Source organism: Leptonotus elevatus, chromosome 3 (genome assembly GCF_054856555.1).
Source record: "Leptonotus elevatus isolate MCC_2025b chromosome 3, RoL_Lele_1.0, whole genome shotgun sequence".
Taxonomy (NCBI): Eukaryota; Metazoa; Chordata; class Actinopteri; order Syngnathiformes; family Syngnathidae; genus Leptonotus; species Leptonotus elevatus.
This window is the reverse complement of record NC_141241.1, coordinates 18,167,338-18,195,218: the sequence shown is the minus strand read 5'-3', so window position 1 is coordinate 18,195,218 and position 27,881 is coordinate 18,167,338. Positions and strand designations below refer to the sequence as shown.

Below are 27,881 nucleotides of genomic sequence, written 5' to 3'. Positions count from 1 at the left end.
TGTTTATAAAATCGCTTTGTGGTCCGCTCCGTGTAATTTGACCCTCCTGAGACACCGTAGCAGTGACGTGGCTCTGAACCTTTCAGGCTCCACGTCACGAGGAAGTAGTGGCGACCCGGAGAGACATTTTACCAAGCGGGGCGACTGACTTTTATAAATGTAAATAATACATCTTCCCTGGGAAGGACGTTTTGTCAGCTGTTGGCGGTAATTCGAGGTAAACTATCCATGTGACTTTTGTTACTATTGCTAATCATGCAGATATGTTTTATTTGGAGTCAGATAGCGAGCTAGCATTAGCATCCCTGTCCTCCATTTCAATGCATTGGCCTAGAGAAGCTGCCGCTAGCCAATGGTTGCTAATTGGTTGTTACTCCTGTTTAATGTACTGTATCCCATTTATCGAATGAGGAACTCATTGTTGTTCGCGTGTATTAATAAAAACATCTTGCGTTGCTGTAGAACAGCGCGGATGTTAGCGTGGCACGGGTGTCAATACACTCCACATACTACGTGTCACTTCATTCAATTATGGCAGTAAGTCGTATTTTGCATGCTTATCGCTACCATTTTTTGGGGATGGAGCTTTTATCTTGGACTCTCACCTCTTTTAGACACATGCTATTAGCCCACAAACAATACAAATGCGGATTGCCTTTTTTTTAATCCAGCATCATCTAATTTTACTTGGCTTTACAACCCATGAATGATGGAGCAAGTTAAATGGTTATTTATCTGTTGATCTTACTGATCTTACTGCCAACAAGTGTTGCATATAAGTATTAATTGATGTATGCCTTAATTTATACACATCACTGCATTTGAATTAGTAAAGTACAAATAGATTAGAAGTTACAACAATGCAATACAACAGTTTATTTTGTTTTAGTCTAGCTGTGCAAATGATTCATGTAAGGGACAGTCGTACCAGGTTGGGTAAAGCATAAAAAACATTTTTTTGTTTGTTTTAGAGCCGCAAGACTTGATTAACCAAGAACTAATCAAATATGAATAAGTTAATTGGCAAGAGTAAGACACTTTGTTTAATTTAAATTCGTCCTAATCCTTACATATCTGTAGTCCTCCATGAAAGCAGGTTTACATGTTAAGGACCAAACAGCGAATCATAATCATTAATCAGTTTACGTTTAGTGCATTTTCGACTTTTTGAATTTGAAATAATGTACTGTATTTGAATAACACGAAGGGAAATGTAATCATTAACCCCCAAAAAATCTTGGCAGATTATTTAATTATTGCAATAAACTGTTAGTTCCAGCACTAATCTGTGTAGCAAATTTCTTTAACTGGATATGTTCTCTATCATTGAGTAAGTTTACTGATTTTGTTCTTCATCATTGAGTAACTTTACTTGTTTTTTGCTCACTGCAGGTGAAAAGACAGTCAGTGATTCCTTTGGGTTCTTCAACACCATTCCAAGTCCAGCGGCAAAATGACAGCTGCAGAGAACGTGTGCTACACTCTGATCAATGTCACATCTGACTCAGAGCCCCCATCAGAAGTCAGCCTCAAGACTGATCTGGGTAATTGATTCTTGTAGATTTTTCTGATTGAGTCTTACGGGATGTAAAAGTCAGAATTTTGCTCATGTGGACGTTTCTGTGATCAGTGTACAATGTTAATCATTGTTTTGTTCTTCAATTCTACAGAAAAAGGGGATATTAAAGCAAAAACGGAGGCACTGAAGAAAGTGATAATCATGATCCTCAATGGGGAGAAGTTGCCTGGCCTGCTGATGACAATAATCCGCTTTGTGCTGCCCCTTCAAGACCACACCATCAAAAAACTGCTCCTTGTGTTTTGGGAGATTGTGCCCAAAACCACTCTGGACGGCAAGCTGCTTCAAGAGATGATCCTGGTCTGTGACGCCTACAGGAAGGTATGCTAACAAATGTTTCATAACACTGGAGATTAGCTTTAGAGCAGTGGATAGTTGAATAGCACGATGTCCAATATGCATACACTTATGTAGTGATGTCATAAAAAAAAATGTTGTTGTGAAAGATAAAAATCGATTTGTCAGCTAATATGGAGGTGTTACCTGAATTGTAGGACCTGCAGCACCCCAATGAGTTCATCCGAGGCTCCACCCTCCGTTTCCTGTGCAAGTTGAAAGAGTCTGAGCTGCTTGAGCCTCTCATGCCAGCGATCCGCGCTTGCTTGGACCACCGACATAGTTATGTCCGGCGGAATGCTGTCCTGGCTATTTACACCATCTACAGGTAAGAATTAAGAACTATTTAAAAATGTTGTGTTATGGAAAAGGTGCTATTTAGTTGGAGCGCCTGCCCACAGTGGCTAATTTGCATGAGATAGGACAGCCCCCTCTTAGGTGAAATGAGGGCTTTATTTATTGATTGTTTAACACACTCCTTGGAACTGTTCACTAGTGGAATTATGGCTACTGCTAATGTTTTTTTTATAGAAATGGTACAGTCATGTGATAATAATTATTTGGTTCAGGAACTTTGAACATCTCATCCCGGACGCTCCCGAGCTGATCCATGATTTTCTTGTGAATGAAAAAGATGCAAGCTGCAAGAGGAATGCTTTTATGATGCTGATTCATGCAGATCAGGTCGGTGACACAACAACCATGTATACTTTCATTGTTGTTTATAAGTAACTTGACGCAACCAGTCATGATGAGCCAACTAAATTCAATCATTCCCACCAGGATCGAGCCCTAGATTACCTAAGCACGTGCATTGATCAAGTTCATACTTTTGGAGATATCCTCCAGCTCGTCATTGTGGAGCTGATTTACAAAGTAAGTTTTTTTTCCCTTCAGCACTATTAAAACAAAGTAATCTCCCAGTCCCCTGAAAATCGTTACCCCTCCCCATAAGGTGTGTCATGCAAACCCTTCTGAGCGTGCCCGCTTCATCCGGTGCATCTACAACCTGCTTCAATCCTCCAGCCCAGCTGTAAAGTATGAGGCAGCTGGCACGCTTGTAACTCTCTCAAGTGCACCCACGGCTGTAAAGGTACACTGGCAAGATTTATGACAAATATTGGCCTGACTAGTAAACTATAGGAACTGATAAAGACAATTCATTATTATAATATAACTGTGTATCATACATATTTACAGGCCGCTGCCCAGTGCTACATTGATCTGATTATCAAGGAGAGTGACAACAATGTTAAACTCATCGTCCTTGATCGTCTGGTTGAGCTGAAGGAGCATCCCACTCATGAGCGTGTACTCCAGGTATTTGAAATTCTTGGATGAAAAGAGTGTATAAAAGATAGACAAAGAAAGTCCGAAGGATGGAATCATTAAAAAAAAAAAAATCTAATTTAAATGTGTCAACTGCAAAGTAGAATTAATCACAGTCACCATCGCCTTTTAGAACATATTGTAAGGTCAAGGAGGGACACATCCGCCAGTCCACTTTTATTCACTTTACTGAACAAATGTTAACAAAATAAATATGTACAAATTACATTAATACATGAGCTGCTCGGGCTGCAACTGACACCCATGTCACTCGCCAGGTCAGGCCCCACATTTTAAAGCTGCGCACGCTCAAAGGTCACAGAAACTACCCGGAATGATAACCAAAGATGGGGAAAGTACTGACATTCTGTACTTGAGTAAAAGTACAATTACTTGCATAAAAAATGACTTAAGTAAAAGTACTCATTCAAATAATTAAAAGTAGAGAAAAAAAAGTACAGGTTCTAAAATATACTTCACAAGTAAAAGTAAAAAATATTTTTACCGGATGTTTCCTCCTCGTGTGATATAATTTGAAGACCATTAAATTTAAAAGATCAACCTTTAAAAATGACTAAATCGCATCATGAAGCGCTTGCAATTATTATTTTTTTTACTCCTCTCGATGGTGCCTTTGGCTTAAAGATGCAATGGAAATTAAGTTTCCACTGCATCAACCAAGAATGCCCCTATACTAACTGCCTACTTGCTGTATATGTCTAATTTATACGTATACCATATAGTTTTATACATTAGTCTGCTCGGGCTATCGGCTATCCAGTCACATATACAGATCAGTGCATTAACCAGGGCCAAGCTAACGAAAGGGTAATGATTATTTAGCTTTACTGTACCATACCTTGATAAATTGTTTCAGATTGGAGGGGAAATTCTTGCCAGCGGCTAGCTCGTGGGCTTTAGGTTTACACAGAACACAAACACAATGCATTCGCCATGAATTGTTCTTCAAGTCGACCAAGGTGAACATTCCCCGCAGGTAAGGTGGGCGGACTTGGTAGCCAGCCGACTCGCTAGCTCCTTCTCGCGTCCATAATGTTAACAGTTTCAATCTCGTTTCAACTTTCAACTCTCATAGTTTGAGATAGAGCCTATCACAAGCGGGGATATCTGGGACCGTGTGTAACGCTTCATATGATTGGCTAAGCAAGGAACATTGACCGGAGTTTTTGCGCTCCTCTTTTTAATCGTCATGCACGTAAAACAAAAGTAACGATCCTCTGTTTTGAGAATATATTGAGTAAAAAGTACAGATACTGTTTTTAAAATGTAACGGATAAAAGTAAAAAGTATTCTAAAAAAATAAATACTCCGTGAATTACAAAGTACTGGGAAAAAAATACTCAAATGCAGTAACGAAGTACAGTATTTATACTTCGTTACTTCCCATCTCTGATGATACCCCCAAGTGAATGAAGATGATAATACCTCCACCTCACCGCACATTCTGTTGTTCAAAAATTCCAAAACATTTTTTATTCAAATCAATCAATAGGATAATTTGTAGATTAAAGAATTCCAAAAAAATAGCTGATAGCTGACAATGTATGGTGAAAAAAAAAAAACAGTCCAGAGTGTGGAGCTGTTGTACAAAACACTTAATTACTGCAAATTCACTTGACCAGTGTACTAATTTGTACAAGCATATATTTAATGTACGGTGCCAATGTCTGACACACCGTTGTCATTGACTACAACCCCGGCTTCCTATAACCCAGGACCTTGTGATGGACATCCTTCGTGTTCTCAGCACTCCTGACCTGGAAGTGAGAAAGAAGACCTTGCAGTTGGCGCTGGACCTTGTGTCGTCACGCAACGTGGAAGAGGTCTGTCGAGTCACTTGCACGTGTTCTGTTTTCATGTATGTGTGCCGTTTCACATATTTGTTATTGTGCCCCTTTCCAGTTGGTGATCGTTTTGAAGAAAGAGGTGATCAAGACCAACAATGTGACTGAACATGAAGACACAGACAAGTACAGGCAGCTCTTGGTGCGCACTCTTCACTCTTGCAGTGTTCGCTTCCCTGACATGGCAGCCAATGTCATTCCTGTGGTAAGCTTTTTTTTTCTAGAATGATCTGATGTCTTAAATATTATGTCAAGCAAAACAATGTTTTTGTTCCCATATGTGATTTTTTAAATATTTGATGTATTTTCAGCTGATGGAATTCCTTAGTGACACTAATGAAGCAGCCGCCGCTGATGTGCTGGAGTTTGTGCGAGAAGCCATTCAGAGATTTGAAACCTTGAGACCGCTTATCATTGAGAAGATGCTGGAAGTCTTTCATTCTATTAAAACGGTCAAGTAAGTCTATACCATCAATACTTATTTTGGGGGGAAATTTAACTATTTTATAACAGCTAAATGTGAACAAAACGTAAGCAAGGATGAAATTCATGTGCTTACAGCAGCCGCTGATGAGTACATAATTTTCTGAAATGATGAACACGGTGACCACTGTTCCATTTTCCACCACACACAGGAAACGAGGCGCATTTCACACTACGCTGCATTCGTCACGTTCCTTTATAAAGTCATCCATCACAGATAGTACTGGTGTTATGTTTGAGTATGTCAATAGGAAATTAGGATGATGGTGTGATGATTTGGTGGATGTCACCCTTGGTCAATATTGCACAAGAAGGGAAAGAGCTACAATGGTTATTCAAATCATTAACTCATTCACTCCCAGCCATTTTTACTGAAGCAACCCCTTTCGCTCCCGGCTGTTTTACTGAATTTTGACTGATTTTGCAAGGTCCACAGAATATTCTATTATTTTGCTATAAAACATGGAACCTACCAAAAGAAAGACAATAGTATCTTCCTTCATCAGGACAAAAAAAGTACATTTGTATCCGTAACCGTTCTGCAGCAATTAGCATTAGAATATAGCTAAGTTTTATCATTATTCACAAACCTGTTCAAAACAGTGGGGAGAAGAGCTTGTTGCAACATGGCCCTGACCTGATCTCTTATACTCTGCTGCCGTTTTTTGTTATAACTACCATTGCTTTAAGCGACCTCTGTGTCAAAAGCTGTATCAAAGCCTTCGGTATAAATACATTTTTTGGAGTGAAGGACAAAGTATTAAAAAACATATTCAAAGTTTTTGGGTTTGAATGTGTTAAACAGAACTTTTGAGGTGATGTTTTCAAGTCTAATCTTTGTTCAGACAATTTAATATATGGTTTATGGTTATGCGCAAGTTTTTTTTTTTTATGTAATTATGGAATTTTTAAAACAAATTTGTACGTGTCAAAGGCCGTTTGGGGATTATTTTTTAACTGTTTTAGCTGTGTTTGTGTCCTTGGATCAGTGGTTGGTTGGAGGGTTGATTTTAATTCATACATACAGTACACAGTGCAACCCATTTGTGCTATATCAGTTTGAGACCATGTGCCTCACTCTACAGAATCTACAGAGGAGCGCTGTGGATCTTGGGTGAATACTGCAGCACAAAAGAAGACATTCAGAGTGTGATGACAGAAATTCGCAGATCACTGGGAGAGGTATGCATGTCACATAATGTGTTGCGTAGCCTTCGCAAAGTACGTCACTAATACCTGACCTGTTCTTTAATTGCACAGATCCCTATAGTGGACAACGAGATAAAGAAAGAGACAGGAGAGTTGAAGCCAGAGGACGAAGTGAGTGCCGCTCCAGCTCAGAAGCTGGTGACAGAGATGGGCACTTATGTGACCCAGAGCGCCCTCAGCTCTTCCAGGCCTTCCAAAAAAGATGAGGATAGGTACGAAACGTCTCGGAAAATCTGTGCATTGTATTTTGTCAGCCCACTCATTATTTGTTGCTGTTCAGGCCTCCGCTGAGGGCTTTCCTGATGGATGGTGACTTTTACGTGGCTGCTTCTCTGGCCACTACTTTGACCAAAGTGGCTTTGCGCTACGTTGCTATTGTCCAGGACAAAAAGAAACACAATGTAAGTTTGTCTTGCCTACACTTGTGAAATAATATACATGTCCATCTAACTTCACTCTCTTTGTTAGGCTTTTGTTGCAGAGGCCATGTTGATCATGGTCACTGTGCTGCACCTGGGCAAGTCTTCGCTGCCCAAGAAGCCAATTACAGACGACGATGTGGACCGAATCTCACTGTGCCTCAAGGTCCTGTCAGAGTGCTCGCCGCTTATGAATGACATCTTCAACAAGGAATGCCGCAAATCCCTGTCACATATGCTGACTGTCAGACTGGAGGAGGAGAAGCTTTCACAAAAGGTAATGCCTCTGGACTCCAACCTGATGACAGTAGACGCCTGTTAATATTCCCATCCATCCACGTCATTGTATTTCCAAGTCACTATTCTGCTCAATGTGTTTCTTTTCCTAAAAAGCTTATTTTGTCCGCTTTTTGGTCAGAAACCAATGTTTTTTGTGAAGCCAAACCATGTTCTACTGCCAATTGCAAAAGAACAGGAGACGCTCTAAACAAAGTTTTTTCTGGTGAACGATTCTACTCTTTTACTTAGGTAGCTTTGGTGCTTATTGTCAAAGAACACAAATATTCTGTGGGTCTCGAAAGATCTATCTAACTGTCTAAAACAGCAGGCAATATGGGGAAGTCGGTTTTGAAAACGGCTGTCAGTGAATGAGATAAGATACACCGTGTAAAAATATATAATTGGATGTCCCCTTATGGCACACCTGTTATTTGGACAATGCTTGGTGCAAATGCCATTTTCTTTCTCTTTTTCTCCCTGCTAACAGAAAGAGTCTGAGAAGCGTAACGTAACGGTGCAGGCAGACGACCCGATCTCCTTCATGCAGCTTACAGCCAAAAATGAGACGACCTCTAAGGAGGACCAATTCCAACTCAGTCTGTTGGCTGCTATGGGCAACACTCAACGGAAGGAGGCTGCTGATCCCCTGGCTTCAAAACTCAATAAGGTACTCATTCCTGCTTCACCAGAAGACAAGAAGCATTTCCACGATAATCAACAACTATCATCACTAATGAGCAACAATCTTTGCACTTTCTGTTTTTGTCTGTGCCCTTATAGGTGACCCAGCTGACAGGTTTCTCAGACCCAGTTTACGCTGAAGCCTATGTCCATGTCAACCAGTATGACATTGTACTGGATGTGCTGGTAGTCAACCAAACCAATGACACGCTCCAAAACTGCACCCTCGAGCTCGCTACGTTAGGTAGTTTCCCTTCACTGTCAGTCATCTTGGTTTTATTGCGTCGGTTCTCTTTTAAAATTCATGTTTCCGCAGGTGACCTCAAGCTGGTTGAGAAGCCTTCCCCGCTTACTCTGGCCCCTCATGACTTTGCTAACATCAAGGCCAACGTCAAAGTGGCTTCGACTGAGAATGGCATCATCTTTGGCAACATAGGTAGAAATAGTGTACAATTCGACAAGACATTGTACTGTTCAACTGCTTGGGGAAAAAAATCCGATACATGTCGCATATTGGCAAAAAATAAATAAAAATCGGAATTGAGCTGCAATGTGAATGTAGCCTAAAACAGTATGAGAACAAGTTGGAGTTTGTTTGAAAGGCTTCAGTCCACGGCATCAATTAACTTGATCTTCATGGCAACATTAAGTAGTCTAACTGGCAAAGTACAGTCTTCTGGCAGTTAATATTAGTACAGTGCGCATTAAAAATAAAAGAACCGGCAGAAGCTCACTCAGAACTTTTCAATTGGTCTCAACACACTTTCTTAGTTTGCTACCAGCCTCTCTCACTCCGTCACACACGGAAAGAGACCATCTCACCAGCTGATCCCAGCGAGGATTTATGTACAACACCAGTAGGTGCAAAAACTGACCCGGATTTTGCCTTTGGCCACAATGTGGAGTGGGAACTTGGTTAAGCTAAAAAGCAAACGTTTTAGCAAGGAGTTAAAGTTCAGTCCGCTGGTGGCTGGCGCTCTCCTTTACACTTCAATGGATAAATGTTCAAATAAGTGAACCAAGGTATGTTGTAGATAAAGCACATTAGTGTATTCCATTTGCCATTTCGATTACATCAGATTTTTCATCTGTTCAACTATGACGTGTGTTTTTCCCACCAAAAAATGCAAAATATATGAATCAATTGGCAACTCATTTGCCAACTTCAGCACAATTAGCGAATCGGGTTTTATTTATTAAAAAGTATATTTGAATGTTTTTAGCCATTGTAACATTTTGCACAGTTTGAACATTAACACTGTGCTTAGATTCAGGAAAATAAAAACTTAGATTAAATTTATTAAATTAAAATGTATTGCACAAAAAAAAATTTTTAAACGTAATTTGAATAGGTTTTAAATAAATATATGCAAATGTATTGTACTTGAAAGTTAAATATAATGGAACTGTGTTCAATAAATGAAAAACATTTTTTTAAAGGCTAAAGTTCTATTCTAAGTGGGGCCCACTAGACGTATGAGTTAAACAGGACCATTTTGTCACAGTTGCTCAGGTCTCGGCTAACAACCACGGTTCAGCTTCAGAAAACAGGTTAGCTGTGATTGATCGTTACTTGAGCTCTGAGCAACTGTGATGTCAGTTTAAGTCGACAGCAAGTGGAAGTTCAAGACAAAATGGCTGCCTCCTAAGATGAATGAAAACAAGAATATTTTGCTGCTTAATTAATATTCCACCAACGCAATATAAATCAGAATGACATTTTTAGATTGTGGGTGAGCGCACATATTGTAAAAAAATATGTGGGTTAACTTCCCCTTTGACCTTCTGTAACATTATGCGCAGTTTGAACATTTAATTCAGTGATTTATTGATTTATTATTATTTCGCATATCACTAGGGGGAGCCCGTAGTACTTGTTACAATTGAGAATCACTGGTTGATAACATGTTGGTGGAACATAAAGTTTTTCTGCTTTGTCCACAGTGTATGATGTGTCCGGAGCTGCAAGCGACCGGAACTGCGTTGTTCTAAGTGACATCCACATTGACATCATGGACTACATCCAGCCAGCGTCCTGTACGGACGCTGAATTCAGACAGATGTGGGCTGAATTTGAGTGGGAAAACAAGGTGAGCTTTGGAATTCTGCTCGACGCTGGCGTTTATGACAGCCTCCCTCTTCAGTAGTACTATGTGTAAGGAAACATGCTGATTTATGTATCAACCAATTATCTGTTTTTACTCCTGGTAGGTGACAGTGAACACAAACATCACTGATTTGAATGAATACCTCCAACATATCCTCAAGTGCACGAACATGAAATGCCTGACTCCAGAGAAGGTTTGTTCTCCCCTAAGTGAAAGCAAATGGAAATAATTAGAATTCTTCTGCTACTTGTGATGTATTTTGTCCTGCTGTGTGTCACTTGAACATATTAATTATATGCCAACATGGTGGACACATGGAAATACTATTGTTTTTTTTTTTAAATATTTGTTTCTTTGTATCTGGTCAACCAGGCATTGTCCGGCTTCTGTGGTTTCATGGCCGCCAACCTTTATGCCCGTTCTATCTTTGGCGAAGATGCCCTGGCTAATGTCAGCATTGAGAAACCCATCCACCTGGGACCTGATGCGTCTGTCAATGGACACATACGCATTAGAGCCAAAAGTCAGGTGGGTCACTGCTGCTTCAGTATGAGTATGACTACTGTTAATTGTCATGTCAAGTAAACTTAATATAATGTAGAGTTCTATTTGTCTTATTAAAGATGTTACAGATGTATTTATTTTTGTAGGTACTGTAACAGATTAAAGGTGTTTAAAATCATTACAAAGGGAATAAAATATTTAAGATGCACTCGTTTTGAGGTCACATAACAAATTTGAAACCTGACTGGAGTCTTTCAATAAATCATATTTGTCTGTTCTACAGGGGATGGCCTTGAGCTTGGGCGACAAGATCAACCTGTCCCAAAAGAAGTCAACTCTCTAAAAGAACTTTTAGTGCAACTAGACCCTTCTGACTTTTTAAAAGTCAGCCAATCTATGTATCATCCCTTCTGCTCCCTTGCATCTCTGCACATTTACAACTCTGGATGGTTATTTGGCGTCTGTGGGTTTTTTTTTTTTTTTACGCATCACTCGTCTCCGATATCTACTCATTTCTGGTTCATTTTAAATAAATGTCCATTAAAAGATCCACATAAAATTGATTCATTTGTTCATTCATTGATATGCTGTATCCAAAATGATTGTATCGGGTTTTAATGCACATTTCATATTTTTCACCTTAATGCACCAATTACTTGTTTGAAAGACCAACCACTAAGAAACAAAGTTGGAAGATATACTTCATGGTACTACCCGATTTTACTCATATATTGGATATTTATTTACTACAGAGAAGCAGGGGTCTTATTAGGAGGTAGACTTTTGATAAAGGCGTTATTGTACAAATTTGTTTCTCTATGTCATTTTGATCCTGTGTAATATTTTTACTTAGAATACTGAGCGTGAAAAGAACATACAGTAAAACATAACATTGTAATAAATGTTGAAAACACTGTCTGCCAGTATTTCGGGTGTGGCATTGAATAATCACATGGGTGATTGGGATATCTTCTGTACTAGAGGCAATTTGAAGAATGTGAGGCATTTCTTCCGGCACTCATTATGCATTAGCTATAATTTTACAGCTTTTGCAATCACAGAAAGGCCTTTATTTACAGCACATCGTAGTCTCAAATTCATGTGACGCAACCAAACCAACAGGATTACAGTCTGCCACATTGGGGGGCGGATCAAGTTTGACACTGGGTGAATGCAGCTAAGGTTCCAGTCATTCTTTGTGCAGTAATCGCATAAAACCACAGTATAGGCATTTGTGAGAAACCATACATTAACATACAATGTTACATTAAATATCGAATTATTCACTAAGATATTGTGATTTGAAAGAGACGCGTTTAGTCACAAGTGGAGGGACTCGCACTTGAAACCGCATAGCTGTGGAAATAACGCCACGCTGTAATTGGAATTCCTCACATGCCTGATATGTTGCACAGTGTGAGGTTGATACGGAAATTCTCCTGTCAGGGCACTGCAATTCACAGTGGCAACATGAAATAATCAGACCTCATAATCCTCCTCACTAACTTGCAAGAAAGTCCGTCATTTCTGATACCTAGTTTGGACAAACAATCCGCATTCCCCTGCGGGCTCCACACGGCGGTTTAGAGTCTAGTGACACTAGATGGCGTCATGGTCCTTAGTGAAGTTTATCAGATTTGTCAAACTGGCATTGTTGACATGCCTGAGGTCACATGTACTGACTGTAAACTTCAGCTTCAGTGGAGTGGGAGCGATGTTCTCAAAGTAATTCATATGGGGCAGCAATGTGAAAGTTGAATCAGTACTTCAACATTTACCAGTGTCTTTTAGTTTTGTTTTTGTTTTCCCCACACAACAATCAAATGTGCAGGCCGCTGTTTGTGGACAGCCAATATGATTGCGTGACATTCGTCTCGAGACAGGGCTGCAGGAGTTCACGTGCACGCGCTTACGCGCGAGTGCAATTTTATGCACAGTGGGAGCCCCTATAGACAGACGCGGGTACTGCACCGGCTGACGATTACTTCTCCGGTATCCACTCCACATCTTGTTGAGCGTCGCAGGCTGAGTCAGGCAGTCAGGCAGTGGTGTCGAGCTTCAAACACGGTCACACGTATGGACCGGCGCCCGTAGCAACCTCCGGGACTCCTCTGTGCTCCTCCTCGCCACCGACGAGCCCGTTTCGACAGCTTTCTGTGGGGGCTCCCTCTCTCTCTCCAGACTGCGTAAGGCCTCCCCGGTTGAAGAGGAGAAAAGTGGGGCTTGGTGTGGCGAAGGCGGTGGCGGCGATGGCAGGCTGGAAGGACGGCTCGGTGCAGGAGAAGTACCGGTTGGTCGTGGTCGGAGGCGGCGGGGTGGGAAAATCGGCCCTGACGATCCAGTTTATTCAGGTCAGTGAGGCTGCACTCCCTCCCTCTTTAGGTGCCCAAAACACGGCGAGAGGCCGGACGGAGCCCCATGAAGCGGGCACCGGGGTGGTGGGGGTTTGTTTTCTTCGCCGCTACTTTGCAGAGGCCTGCAGTAACTTAGCGAGGGCTTGCTTGTTTGCAAAGATTCGAAAGCTTATTTTGGTTCATGGCTGTCAGATCCAATGCGTCGACGGCTGACACCCCGGTTAGTTAGCACTTCTCTACTTACAAGAAAAGGGGAAGTTGATTTCAAGCATAGGTGGCAAAAGTACTCACACGCTACGTGGGTAGAAGTACTGATTTACTTAAGTTTGAAAGTATTAACATATTTAATTAGTTATGAACTTATATACAATAAACTGGTACCATTGGTTTACAAATTTAATTTATTCCGTGACCAATCTTGACACTGACTTTATTCACATATGAAATAATCCCCATTTACATGAATACAAATGTAATTTATCCGGTACAGTCAGTCCAAAAAGACAATATTATCATTATCATTATTATTATTATTATTATTATTTTTGTTTTGTAAAATACTACATTTAATAACTTGGCACAATAGGAGGGGGAAAAAAACGTATGTACACAAAATACAATGGCACCAAACTTTAATTCATCTCGTGCAAAAGCTCGCAGAAATGAACTTTGCTGAGTGAAACGAATAGAAATGTGTTAATCCTATCCAGCCCCTGAAATGAAACCACCATTTTTCAAACAATACCTGTTTTGATGACTTTACACAATGGAGAAAAACTTCAATTGCAATAGTGCTTGTAGTGGGGAAAAAAATAATAATCTGGACACTCTATCATAATGGGTTCCCATACCTTTTTGTATTAACTGACTAACAAAATATGCCAAATTAGCTATACTGTCACCACTAGAAGATCATGTTTTAAAGACAACCCATTCACAAAAAAAAAAAAATCTCTTAAATAAGACCATGGATGAGGAATTTCTTACTCTCTGAATCTGTTGCTGTTATTGTTTATGCACCCTGGCTTACCTTCCTCCATGTCGATGTTACCTCTCTCTAGTTATGTCTTTTATGTGGTGGCGTCATCCCCTGGGGTTGAATAAAGTAGCAATAATTTTTTGACGAAGTTCAGATATCTTTTTGAATGTAGGGAGTAAAAGTAAAAAGTAATCATCAAAATAAATGGTCGAAGTACATTCACTGGACTAATCTACTAAGAACAAAAACAAAGTACTGTATTTGGACTTCCCACCACTTATTTTAAGAGTCTATAGCTTGTTCATGTTTCATCCTTCAGGTGGGTTTTCATGTCACTGCTTTCAAGTAAGTAAAGGTGAACCAATACAAACGTAAAGTTAGAACAAAAGTTGCCTTTTGCCCACCCAGCCACCGCAAAAGAACATCATTGCAGCAACCAGGTTAAAGAAAAAAGTCCACAGCTAAATCACATGAGAAATATGCTCACGCACACAGGAGGGGCAAATTTGTCTTGCTTGACTGATTGCGAGTATGCAGCAGCACAAAGTATCCAAGAAAAAATGATTAACTTTTGAGTTCAGATGACTTCTACAAAATGGAAGATGGTGTGGACCCCCTATGGTTCTTGGAGGCCACCCACCTCTCCAATGATAATAGACATAGAACTTACACACTTACTGTCACATTTGTGTTAAAGATGCACCCTGCTGGTTGCATTCCAACACATTGCAGACACTAAGCGGCCTTGCTTTGACCTTCCTGGCCCTCATCCTTGTCTTTGCGTTACCCCCACCATTCACAAAAACACACACACACACACAATATGAAAAACTTTGCCCTTTGTGGTGTGTATGCGTGTGTCCCTTGTGATAGCACTGTATAACCGATGCCTGGCTTTTGCTTCCAAGAGACTAGACTGCAGGCAGCTGCATGTCTCCACACTGTCAGACAATGGTGGGCTGGCACACGTTTCAGAGTGGGGGTGAAAAGCTTCTGGTGAATGTGTGTTGGTGTGAGGGGGAGTTGTGTCTAATGAGGGTTCATAAAGCTCATTAACTGCATACCAAGTAAAAAGGGATCAGATAGCTGTGGCCCAGATTCTTGCCGTAGCCCACTGACCCTGCCGACCCACACATAGGGGAGCTTTTAAGAACAACGTAAAAGTTAACACCAGCTAATTAAACATCCCATGTTGTGATTCAGTGGGGTGAACACATGCTGTTAGTCTCTCATAGTAAATATTACCTGTATGTTTGATTGTAAAAGTAACTGTATTTTTAACAGCTGAAACAATTCATCCCCAAAATTAATTACAAAAAATGTAAAGCAAACGCAGACTAATGTAGCAACTACAGACTCACACACTACTCCACGTAGAATAAGTTTCCGTGATAGTAACGAGCCAGAAGGAAAGAGTCCGTAAAATGTTCCCCAGAAAAGTTTGGGGTAAAATGGAACGAACATTACAACACCATTTCTACAATCGCCAATACAAGGTATCTGTTAGGAGTGTGCCAAAAATTCTCATAAGAATCGCGATTCTCATTTAGTACGATTCAGAATCGATTTTAAATGTCCCAAAATCGATTTTATTTTATTTATTTTTTACTGTCTTGCCTTTGTCTGTGTGTGCCTTTTTATTTGGAGGGCTGTTCATGTTGTACCCGGTTTGGCCACTGAGGAGCGGTGTGGTTCCACGCGGTCTAATACACTGTTAAGTTGTAGCCACATTAGAGAGTAGAAGGAAAAAGTCACAATCAAGTTATTCCAATAAAAGTTTTTTTTTTCAGGGTGGAGACGTTCTTTTGAGTGATCAAAGTGCCGCGAGTAGCGCGCTAATTAGCATTAGCGAGTCAGACTGGAGTAGATCATTACAATTCCTTGCACATCTATAGATTGGAGCAAAAATCATTGTCAATCAAATCATTTTGAATAAAAAAGTTGTTCTGAATCGAATCACAGACCCCAAAAATCGGAATTGAATCGTGAGACATTCAAAGATTCCCACCCCTAGTATCTGTGTTAGCAAAGCGGTCAAGGATAGACAAATCTTTCACTTTATTGAAACATATGTTTAATGAACATTAAACACATTTATACACAAGTTGCGACGGCCACAATTAACGTCCAGGCGCTCACTAAACACTCATACTGGCTAACAGTTTGTCAGTTTACAGCCAGTCACTATCTGGACTTCACAACAGCCAACTCTTCACTCTCATTCACTGACACCCACATCACTCACAAGGCCAGGCCGGACTTCTGAAAGTCACACACAGTCAAAGTAACAGATATTGTGAAATGTTAGGATTGCAACACCAAATTGACAATAATAAAAGCTACACCGCACAATGCATGTGCACATTTTGTTGTTTAATAATGCAAAATAATTTGTTAGTTGATTTAATGAACTCAAAAAGGTTTGTAATTGCCAACAGTTGCCACAAGATGGTGGCAAAGCGCTACTTTTCTATTAGACTGAAAGAAGCGCCTCCCTTGACTTCAACATAGTCCCTTAGTAGCAATATGCCACAAGATGATGGAAAACAACATTTTAATATTAGACAGTGCTTGGCCTGAGTAAGTAGGCTTTGATTTTATGTGCTGATCAAGAAAGTGTAATAAAAATGTTTGCCTATGATAGCAATTGCATCTTGACGTTCTGTTGGTCTTGAACTTTTGACAAAAACATTGAGTGTGCTATGATGAGTAATAACATTTATTCAATTTTATTTATGGATTTCTGTATACAGTATTTACTGTGCCTCCCTCGGCTAAAGGTTTGTGCAACTTTTCAGAGCTAGAAAACAATTGATGTATTTGACTTTAGGTGCCATTGTGTCATGCAGATATTAAATCCAGTAGCGTATAGTGTCAGTACATTAAAAACAAGGCCTGCCAATATTCCCCAAAGATTTCTCTCATGATATAATTTGAGAAGTAAACAAAGTATGGAGGCCATGAGGTTTACAGCCCAGAGTGTGTGTGTTTGGGATCAATACATCCGCCCTCGTGCTCCTGTGGCGTAAACGACGCTGTAAAGAATGAGCGACGAGGAGATGTTGACAGCATGAGGAAGTGTAAAACCTCTTCCGAGCTCTCCTGACAGAGGAGAAGACCTAACAGCTGCTCGTGAAGTCGAGGCTTTCCCCAAGAACTGCGCAGAGCGTTTGGGTGGGGGTTAGGCGGGGTATGGGCCAGTCTGGGTGGGATGATGTTAATGGTCATGGACCATGTGGAATTTGGCCCTTTGGCAAAGGAAGTCACTCAACTGTTGCTGCACGTACACGTAGGACCTCCTCGATTTGGATGGAAAAATTTGGCCTGCTTCCTGAATCAGTGGAACGTGGGTGTGGGTGTCGGATTCTTGTGTGTTTATTGTTTGGCCAAAAATATACTTAACAGACATTCAGTATTCATTTTTAAGATGTGTTAAAAGTTTCTTGTCCTGTGCAATCATATTATCTCATGTAAAATGAACTCAGCTAGCAGGCAACAATAGGTGCACTTGAGCAGTTTAATGGTCGATAGTAGGGCTGAACAATTAATCCAATTCAAATCAACATCGCAATGTAGTCTCATAGTATAATAGTATAATCATGCAATTTTCAAATGCTCCTATCCCAAATTTTTCCTTGTAAGTCAAAGCAAAAAATTATCCAAATGACAGCTTGCTTCATGAAAAATTCGTAGTAGCCTACTGGTTATTTGTGAACTTTTAGTTGTTGTTGAAAGTTTGCAATTTGTCTCGTAGGTGTTGTGTTCTTGATTACTAGCAAGAGCTGTATCAAAAGTAAATAATGTTCAGTTTTGGCTGACACTGTCAAAGAGGTATTAATCAGTAGAATATGTTAATTATCCTGGTTGAAATTTCCAGTAGTAGTTTTGAGAAGAGATGTCAACCATGTACAGTTTCATGGACACCTGAAGTTTGGTCCTGATGCACAATTAAACACAATGCCAAAAAAAAAAACCTCTCCAATGTGCAGCATAAGTTAATTTAGCAGTAGAACAAATCTAATAAGTCTGGATCTTGATATAATTTTTCAATGTGATATCATAAGTAAACAAGATTACAAATAGTTTAGAGTGCTTGGATGCCACGCCCCAATCATCAGAGACAGGGGGAGGAGGGAAGACATAATGCTGAGGCGGATATTTTTGAGGGGCGAGTTAGTGTACAAAAGATGATGTCGCTGAATGCTATAGAGTGGTGGGTCCTGCTGGTCACCCGGATGATAAGCAGTTGTCTCAATCTGAGATAGCAGTGGGATGACGCACCATTGAGTCATCTGACAAACGTGGAGCACAATTTAGTTTAATGCGACGCCTTTGAGGGAGGAAGCCTCTTAGTACGGGAAAGCGTGACTCACATTGGAGACTGCATGTGGGGTAGTGTGTGTCAGTGTCACTTGGTGGTTTTTACAGAAGAAATGTTACTACTGGATGTTGTTTGATCTGGTTCTGGCACATCACTTGATGTTTTTTTTTTTTTAACTCAGCTGGATTTGCACTTCACATGCATGTCTGCCCCTCTCTGAAACACTCATACTTGCGTTTAACATATTTTCAAAGATTTATCAATTTTTTTCGTTCATTCTCTGGTTCGATTGTCTGCAACACCCAAGCTCTGTGGTGTTTATTATTATTGATGTGCAAAGTTGAACACAATCTGTTCTGTGACAGTTGTTGACTTCCAAGTTGTTTAATATAATAACCATTTTAGTTCAATTCAGCAAAGTGAATTAATTTTGTTGTTTAACCATGCACAATTAATTTGAATCAGATTACACAATTCTAAAAATGTTTTATATAATAAACATCTATACATGAGGGAGACAATGTCTAGGCTGGCTAACTGTTAGCCAGTTAACAGCCAGCGGATAACCTGTGTGTAATGCGTAGACGGTGACCCCACATAATGCAAAATCAATTTGAATCTGATTACTCGATTTTAAAATCGACATACATAAGGATTTTTCAAATAAGATCTTTTTTTAAAAAAAAATTTATCTGTGAAGATTTTTGGTTGTATTGACCCAATTATCTCAACATAACATCACACACATAACGATTCTGTTCAGCCACCGGTCTAGAAACCAGTCCTTTTGAGGCATAGCTCTTGCGTGATCACACGATATCGCAAACACCAAGATGAGCAGACACTTCCAGGTATATGCCAGTGGTTGCCGAGTGTTTCCGAAATGGACCAGAGGCGGCAACATTGTAAGATGTGATGTGGTCTTGACAGCAAAAAAAATTGCTTTGGAAAATCCTGTTCCTGCCATCTCGGAAACCCACTTTTACACAAAAAAATTACTCTGGGTAGTATGTAATTTGTTTTATATACCGCTGCATCCGTGTTTGTCAGTCAGGGTGATTCTTTGATTGGCTACATTCCGTTCACGTCAGCTCATGGAGACAAATGGCTCGACAGTTAGTTAGCTTTCATCACACACATGACGATTTTTGATTGATTAATAAATATTGAATACGTTTAAAGCAACACTAAGGAACCTTCAGTTTACGTAGATTATGGCGACGCCATATGGACAAAAGAAGTAATGTTATGCTAGAAGGAAGACCACATTTCCCATGAGGACAAGCTCAATGCGTCATTTTTTTAGCTCAGGCCAGCGAGCGTTCACATTCAATTTGACTTCCGTCTTTGTAACGAATGGGGAAAGGGGGAAGTGACGTATGCCATAAAGCAGTCAACACATTTGTAGTTTTTTGTGAGGCAGTGTTCCTACCATCCTCTTCAAAGTTGCTTACTGCCAGTAAAAATGATACAGACCACCTCAGGCCATGGCAAAGGTACTATTCAGCTAGTTTTAAGTCAATTGTCAAGATTGTTGTTCCGACCCGTTTCGGGACAAATCCACTCTTAATGCAGCTCAGGCCAAAAGATAATCATTTAGGACAATCTTAGTCTCTATCTAAGTAATCACCAGTTTTACACGGCATCTACTTTGTACAATTAGTTTTGTATCTCATTTATATTTAATTATTGTATTGCTCAGATTGTACTGAGTTGCAAGATATTTTTCCACTGTTTGCCTTAACTTCTATTTCTGGTTCTAAGTTTAACAACAGTTTTTCTTTTTGCCTTTCTGCAGTCGGAGTGCAAAAAACCCCAGAAGAGAAAAAAGGAAAACACATTTGCTCACTGCGCTTAAGTGACGTGAGATGTCAGCAAATCTCGTGAGAGTCACATGAACTTATTTGACTTTTGAGGCTGATTTTTCCAGGAAATGTTGGTCGAACTCTTAAATTGAACCACTGGGTAACTCAAATTTGGAGGTTCCACTGTAATTTGTGATGTAGGACTATGTTCTGTTCCCTTTGATCCAGAAAACACTATTAAGATCCTAGCCATTCACTCAATGAGTATAAATTATTTTCAGCGATCCTGTGCTTTAGTAAGGAGTTGAAAGACGATCAATAAGAAGGATAGTCCTCCTTGGGCATGTAGAGACAAGGTGAAGGTATGATAGAGAGAAACATTGCTCGTGAAACTGCTCCACGGAGGCCCGTTTTAGGAAATGGGCTTTGTAACCTTTTCTTCTGGCCTAGTGATACTGTCACATGTCATACTGCTGAGTGCGAGAAAGCCCACTTATATACTCTCGTCTCATTTTCTTCATCTACTGTAATGCATTAACATTTCTTTGTTAGAGCAGAGTGGACCGCGATAAGACCTTTTGGGGTTAGAATGCGGTCGGTCCGTACTTGCATGTGTTTCCTGTGAGCTGATGAACTAAGTGTTTAACTCGTCGTCAAGATTCGAGGCTTGAAAGCGAGGAAAAGTTATCCTGTGGCCATAAAAATACTTTTGCTGGAATTGTGCTTGTGAATGGTCCACATTTTTAAACAGTTTAACGACAGTATGTATTGATCAAGTTCAAGTGCTTCATTTTCTGTGTTTACGTGAGAGGGTGAGTTGACCCGTAGTCATCTCTAGCCCATATCATACAATGAAAGGGACACGTGCAACAAACGGCTATTAAACCCTAATAATACATTGATTGAGTTTAAAAAAGATGGGTTCAAGAGCTTAGGAAATCCATCCAGTGATTGTACTTGCTAAATAATATTATTGTGCTGAAAAATTATGTACAACAGCTTTATCCACCATTAGTGTTTCAGCTGTCAGCTGGTCCGCAAGTATAATAACTACAGACATAGACAATCAGGCGATTCAAAAAATAATAATAATCAAAAAAATCCAGCCTTGACAGACTCTTATTTTTGCCGTTCAAACAACTGCAATCATGATTAATGATCAATGACCTCAATTATAATCGCCCAATTCCCTATTGATTGCAGTATTCTCTTTCAGCCTCAGTTGAATACTGCTGTCGAACGGATCAGAGTGGTTTCAGCCTGGTGTCATGCATCACGTATAAATGTGTGCTGATACTTGCTGGATATTAAACTGCCATATGCTTGCATCTTGTGTTCTGAAAGTATTGAGCGGAGCACATTTCTCAATTTCTTTTTAATGACTGCGTGTGCCAACCAACTATAATGGATTTTTACCCCGAGTTGTGAACTTCTTTGAATGCTTATATACCTACTCGCGAATTTTGAGATGTGATACTCAAGTTACTTTGGAGTCCTTAAATACATGAAATGAAAACATTCCTTTTACTGAGGTAATATACTTGAACCTGGCAAAATGCCATGCAGCATACCAAAGGAATGCACATGCTAAAGGGAGTTCAGGATCTGTAAAGATACTCCCACCCATCTGGTAACACTCAAGAGACTAGCTGGTCACTCCTTTTACTGCAAGATAATGAGAAACTAATGAGTATCCAGGGAGGAATGCGACTGCGCATGCTACAATACAAACACACTTATAGTCTACGGTCACACCAATAGGTGCACTTGTACAGCCAGTTAAAAACGGATTGTCTTGTAAGTGCAGAAATTGAATACATTATATTGTTCATTTGAAGAAACCCAAGTATGTATATATGTCTTTAAAAGTGAAAATAAATGTCTTGTAAATTTGATATACCACAGAGAAGATTGTTAATCATCCTGCCAAATATGAATGCTTAATAAAATCACCAAATACTGTATAAAAAAATGAGGCTTCAAAATCATGGAATATCAAGCCATTCTCTCGGCTCTCAAACTCTCTGGGCATGTCCGTTGATTTGTACCACGCCCTGCTCAGCTGTCAATCAAATACCACTTGACTTATAAATCTCTAAATTCACTTTACAGAATTTGTAAGGTGTCCCCCCCCCCCCCCCCCGCCTTGCTCCTGGACAAAAACAAGTTAATTTTTGTCATGATACAATTGAATTGGATAGTTCAGTATGTGTAGTATTGCAGTCTATGCATAGATTAGAAACTATTGTAGAAATATTTCTTCAATATATCGATCATTGCGTGATTGTTGGATGTTATCAACTACAAAATATCAGGGGAAAAAAACATTATATCGACTCTTGTTCCAACATTATCAGTCAACAACAAAAGGTTTGACACAGTCTTTAAACTGGTATTGGTAACAATGTACTGCTCCACTGTTTTCCGGTCACTGAGCCTCACATAGTCAGGCAGACAGATGAGGCGACAAGTTGCTCCGTGTTATTTTGGCAATTGTTCCGTGTTCACACATCTGTCTGTTTCAGAATAACTGGCAACAGTATCAGGTCTCGCATCTCACAGTCTTTGCACAGTCACAACAACTCTGGCGATGGGAAAATGACATGTTGCTTATTTTAGCTTCTCACCCCCACCAATTTCAAAATGGAACACACAAAGTGTATGCACGGGCTTCTCATATGGAAAACTTACTGTATAGTTGATCAGTATTCTAAGGGAGCTTTCGCACCTGTATTCTGCTTTGTCCAGTCCAGATCAGTTTGTATTTGTTTAGTTTTCCCCTAGTTCGGTTTCATTTTAGTCGATAAAGTAATCAAGCGAACCAAAATGCATCAGAACAAAGAATGTTACATTATGTTTTTATTTATGCATGTTTTTGTTTCAATAGTTTTGAAATTGTATTACATTACCCGTATAACAAAGAATTTTCTCCATTGCATTTCAATTGGTGGATTGCCGCTATTCAAAGGGTACAGGGACCAGGCTGGCCTACAAATAGTGGCAAACCGCTAATTGAAATGCAGGGGTCCAATGTATATCTTTTGCGACAAGAGTCCTGGAACTTTTGTGACACCGATTGTATGTACTTGTGCCGTGATCAAATCTACTTCTCAGATGGTGATGGAGCCAGGTAAAGAACTATACGTGACTAATTTAGAGCAGTTGTATTACTATCTTTGTGGCTCTCGCTTTGGAATCATTTCATTCTAAAGAAGATCAAAGATGAGGTCATGGACAGAAAAGCAATGCATTGCTTTACCAGAAGAGAACATTTTCTAAGCACCTTAACTGATTCTACTGATGTCATCCTCCATACTGCTCACAGCCCCTTTGGCAGACATTTCCTTAGCAATGTAGTAACACGGCAACGGCATGTTAACCTTAAATTGTGTCTTGAAACAAATGAAGTGGATTGCAGTATTCATTTCCTTATCCAAATTATTAACTACTACATTTACATACAATTGTCCATACTGTATGTGTGAGTGGCTGTTTGTCTGTATGAGCTCTTTGATTGGCTGGTGACCAGTCCAAGGTGTACACTGTACCAAGCTGTTACCTTATGTCAGCTGAAACAGGTTCCAGCTCACCTGCAACCCTAATGTGGAGGATAAGCGGTGATATTTAAATTTCAAGACAATAATAATCGATTAATATCCTGATGATGGATGGATTGATGGGTGATTTTTGGTGGATTGCGGCCTAAAACATCAACATCTTTGTTCAATGTGAGGAGTCTTTGAGAACATTGAAAATAACTTGGGATTTTGAATGGTTGTTTATTAAAGTCGTCTGTGCTTGTTGTCGATGCCTGGCGTTGGGCTGTCTGCCAGACAGCTGGTGGACATTTGGCGTTGTCTCATGCAAAAAGTGTCCATTTGGACTGTGGGACACCTGCTGTCCATCAGGAGGAGGTGTGGCCTGGGAGCATGCAGCCCCTCAACAGGTGACGATACAGCATGAGTCATTGTCCAAATGTTGTGTTAACAAAGGCTACAAGTAATCTCGATCATTTGGGGAAGTAATCAGAAAACTATTCATATAAAATAACAGAAAAAGACACTGATGTTCCCAAAATGTCTTTCAAATTCGCTGTAGCTTGTGTTATCCCGCTGATAGACAAACTGTGTGTGTGGCACCACTGCAAACATAAATATTTGAGTTGGCTTGAGTCACTAAACCAGCTGTCGCGTGACTGTTACTCTGATCTAAAAGGTGCAGCAACTGTATACGCGTGTGTCCTCTGCAACAGCTGGTGCCGGAAAACACAAGGTAAAACTTTCGATTGGCACGCGCCGGTGCACGTTAACTAAACAGCCGTTTAACATTTTGTCTGGTATGTATAACCAAAACGGTCCTTTCGCAGACAGGCTGTTGGTGATACTAGTTAAAGCTATTGGCTGCTCGCTTTGCATGCACAGGGCACAGTTTGATTGTCAGACATCTCAATTTTGGGCAACAAAAATAAATCATCGTCCTCGTTTTTCAAATTTCCACCAAATCACACATCATTAAAAGTGTAACACAATTTATATGAATTACACCGCTGTAAATAATAATTATAATAACTGGAGTCAAAAGCATGATCGATTGTTTGTTAGTCGCTATGCTCTGAGTCTAGGTTAACTCAACACAGACTGCTCTTGTTTTAGTTCAGAAAGTGGAGATGGGATTTTGCTGCTACTCAGTACAGGGATTGATCTATTTTAGTGCAATCCAGGGCTAAGACCACCCAAAAATTTAGAAACATCATTGGCCTTTTGCATTATCAGAAGGCTGTTTTTCAATAAATATACACAGTACAATACTCTAGCCTAAGCAATACTGTATATGATTGCTTTACATATGTTAAACTACACCAATGGTTTGCTTCCTTTTAGCATTAATTGAATTAAAACTGAAGAACGTGTGGCCATTGCATCCCTTTTCCAAGAAAAAGTTGAGACTGTTCTGGAGCGTGCCATCAAAAGCCAAGTCCACACCAGGAAGAGGCACTTGTTTGTGGCACATGTGGTTGTTAAATGCTTGCTAATGTTGGAACTTTTCGGGACTTTTGCTGCATTCTACACTACTGGGAAGTCGGAAATATCCCACTTGGCGTTTAAGAGGTCTAACCTCAAAGCATTCCTGGCAAGCTCAAAACACGGATGACAACCGGGATCAACTACTATGTATTTTTGACGTCAATGTATCCTTATTTCAACCAAGTGGTACCATACGATTCAGTTCAATATGCTTCATTATTGTGTTTCCACTGACGAATCCCAAATTCTTGTGGGAGGCAGATTGAAAGATTAGTACTCTCTACAATACTTGTCCTGTGTGCATTTTTTGTGAAATAATTTGATGGATTACACGCTGTCTTGCTAGTATGCTATGATGTCACACTATTTACACAGCTGACGTAGTTACTTCCTACATGCTTTGCAGTGGAAACACAAGCCTGATCACGGGTTAATCTGATGTGAAGCATACCATGCCGAACTGAAATGAGCTGTACTGCTTGGTGAAAATAGTGGCTTAAGACTGTCAGCAGTCCTGTCATTCTTTTTTTTTTTTTTTTTATGAATAATTTGCACATATGCTATACATCCGCTTACAAATTTCTATCTATTACAACAAATGCAGATGTGTTTGCCGGCAGCTGTGGTAAGTACAATTTTTAAATCAGAATTGTGACATCTGAATGGCTTCCTATTTTACTGTTTGTAGTTGCTGCTCTTAAGTTTTGTGCAAAGCAGCTGGATTGTTAACGAGCTACCACACTAGCCAGGAACATGCCAGCACTAGTCAATTTCAATGGCTTTCCTTCTCTTCCGTGTGCTGTTTGCTCCCCTGCGGCATTTTGTTCTTCAGGATTGTGCAATTTGAGCATGTTAAGATTCACATAATGTGACGAAACTGAATGCTATTGTTAATCTAATAATCCTTGACATTTTTATTATTTTAATAGTTGTCTATTATGATTTTAGTAGTTAATAGTTTTTTCCCCTCTGTTCTCTGTTTGGCAGCTTTACTTTTTATTATGAGCCACTTGACCTGCAAAATCCAATTACCAGTAGATCCATTATAACAGCTGTATAAAACATATATTTTCAAAAATAATAATGGTAACCAACCATAATAACACCTCTCAGTATGTTAGCATTGCAATTCAACACATTTTAAAATCCGTCATCTTTATTTACACCGAATGTATGTCGGGGGCAGCATGATGCATTTTACCCCTGAGCCGGAGAACTGCTGTGTTTCTGATATGATTCCTGCGACTTGCCCCACATCCTTTGTCATGTTAGGCCATGCTAGTGCAGCAGAATACATGCTGGTAAAAATGACACACAGCAGTTGTGCTGGAAGAGAGGGGCCAAGGTATACATCCCTGCATGTGCTGCAAATAGGATTCCAGTGAAGAGAATATGGATGGTGTAGAACTTTTAAGACATATTCTGAACAACTACAGGTACTTGAATGTGGTATTACTGGAATATGCAGATCAAAAAATGAAATGAACATTGTACACGTGTGAAATAATGTCTGTCATTTGTCCGTTGATTGATGGTCATTCGCTTACATTTTGCTGAAATTCGACTATTCTTTTTTCCCGGTTTTGCATCAGCCCATTTCTCAGTCAACAGCTGTTGCTTGCTTGTTAACCATTATTTATTTCTCTCCAGCTTTGAGCATTTTGTTGGAATGTTTAGCACGACAATTTCTGTACATAAAAATGATTTATTTGTATTTCTTCAATTGATGATATGCACATTTTTAAAACCAAAGGCCTTGTAGGAGAAATGTTATGCCTTTTTTTCGAGGGTTGCTATATTATGCCCGTGTAAATGATGCGGTCCGACCAGTATTAAGAATTGCACCAGCCTCTGGAAGTACACAGAGTTGCAGGAATGTTCTGTTAAGGGGCAGCTTACTGCTGTATCTCCTGTTACAGCTCTGACGCAACAGTTTCAGATGAAAGAGGCTATAGACTCGCGTTAGCCGATAGCCAATGGATGATTTTCTCCAGTATTGCTGTTTGAAAGCAGCACAGTCGGTTGGTTCCCTGTGCTGACAAAGACGGCTCTACTGCTGCAGTAGAACCAAACTCTAGAATGGAACATTTATATCATTGAACATGGACGGACGGGCAATCGGAAGAAAGTATTTCGTGGGAACTGCGCTGATAATGTTCAGCCATTGGGCAGGCGTGATTGCAGAGAGGGGGAACTAAAGTGATTTCACATGATCAACAAGAACAATAAAGGTTTTCACATAGTTTTGGGTCTGCATGTCATTCTCTCTAATCCGTTTGTAACCCTCTGCCGGGTCAACTTTTTGTAATTCTGCAAAATGCTCCTATGAGCTGTAGATGAAGAAATTGTTTGCGATGACCAACGAAGTGTTCCGCTTTGAGACCAGCGATCCGGTAGGAAAAGAGCCTTTAAATGTCACTTCTTTGATTCGGCACGTTTGAGGGGGTTCAAAAGTTTTCGGATTGCAGCACAGGTTGATATTTAGCCGCACGATTGAAGTCTTAATGCCAGGGGTCAGAAGAGACCGGGGGTTCAACTGAACCATTGGTTAGCTCACTTGGTGGGACGTTTATCCTGTGCTTTTTTTTTTTCTTCTCTCAAACCTT

General features: G+C 40.0%; 2 protein-coding genes across 2 annotated transcripts in view; both read left to right on the top strand.

Annotated features, from left to right (window-relative positions):
• Positions 1 to 71: 71 nt before the first annotated feature.
• Positions 72 to 11,710, top strand: copb1 (COPI coat complex subunit beta 1). Its single transcript, XM_086071907.1, has 22 exons — positions 72 to 217; positions 1,393 to 1,544; positions 1,671 to 1,900; positions 2,074 to 2,243; positions 2,485 to 2,599; positions 2,699 to 2,791; positions 2,871 to 3,008; positions 3,116 to 3,235; positions 4,981 to 5,088; positions 5,168 to 5,314; positions 5,421 to 5,566; positions 6,678 to 6,774; positions 6,853 to 7,013; positions 7,082 to 7,202; positions 7,270 to 7,497; positions 7,987 to 8,166; positions 8,280 to 8,424; positions 8,497 to 8,616; positions 10,125 to 10,270; positions 10,392 to 10,481; positions 10,661 to 10,816; positions 11,076 to 11,710. Exons 2-22 carry the CDS (start codon positions 1,454 to 1,456, stop codon positions 11,133 to 11,135), a joined length of 2,862 nt encoding a protein of 953 aa, XP_085928033.1. The 5' UTR covers positions 72 to 217; positions 1,393 to 1,453; the 3' UTR covers positions 11,136 to 11,710.
• A 1,054-nt stretch (positions 11,711 to 12,764) lies between these two features.
• Positions 12,765 to 27,881, top strand: part of rras2 (RAS related 2) — a 30,470-nt gene continuing 15,353 nt past the window's right edge. The window contains exon 1 of the mRNA XM_086070900.1: positions 12,765 to 13,143. Within this exon, the coding sequence (XP_085927026.1) occupies positions 13,042 to 13,143 (102 nt within the window). The 5' untranslated portion in view covers positions 12,765 to 13,041. The remainder of the gene's footprint in view (positions 13,144 to 27,881) is intronic.

Bases quoted from the DNA above. Each gene is read 5' to 3' on its own strand.
- copb1 (XM_086071907.1), top strand. From the start codon at position 1,454: ATGACAGCTGCAGAGAACGTGTGCTACACTCTGATCAATGTCACATCT. The intron at 3,009-3,115 runs GTACACTGGCAA...ACATATTTACAG, and splicing joins GTGCACCCACGGCTGTAAAG to GCCGCTGCCCAGTGCTACAT. The intron at 8,167-8,279 runs GTACTCATTCCT...GTGCCCTTATAG, and splicing joins TGGCTTCAAAACTCAATAAG to GTGACCCAGCTGACAGGTTT.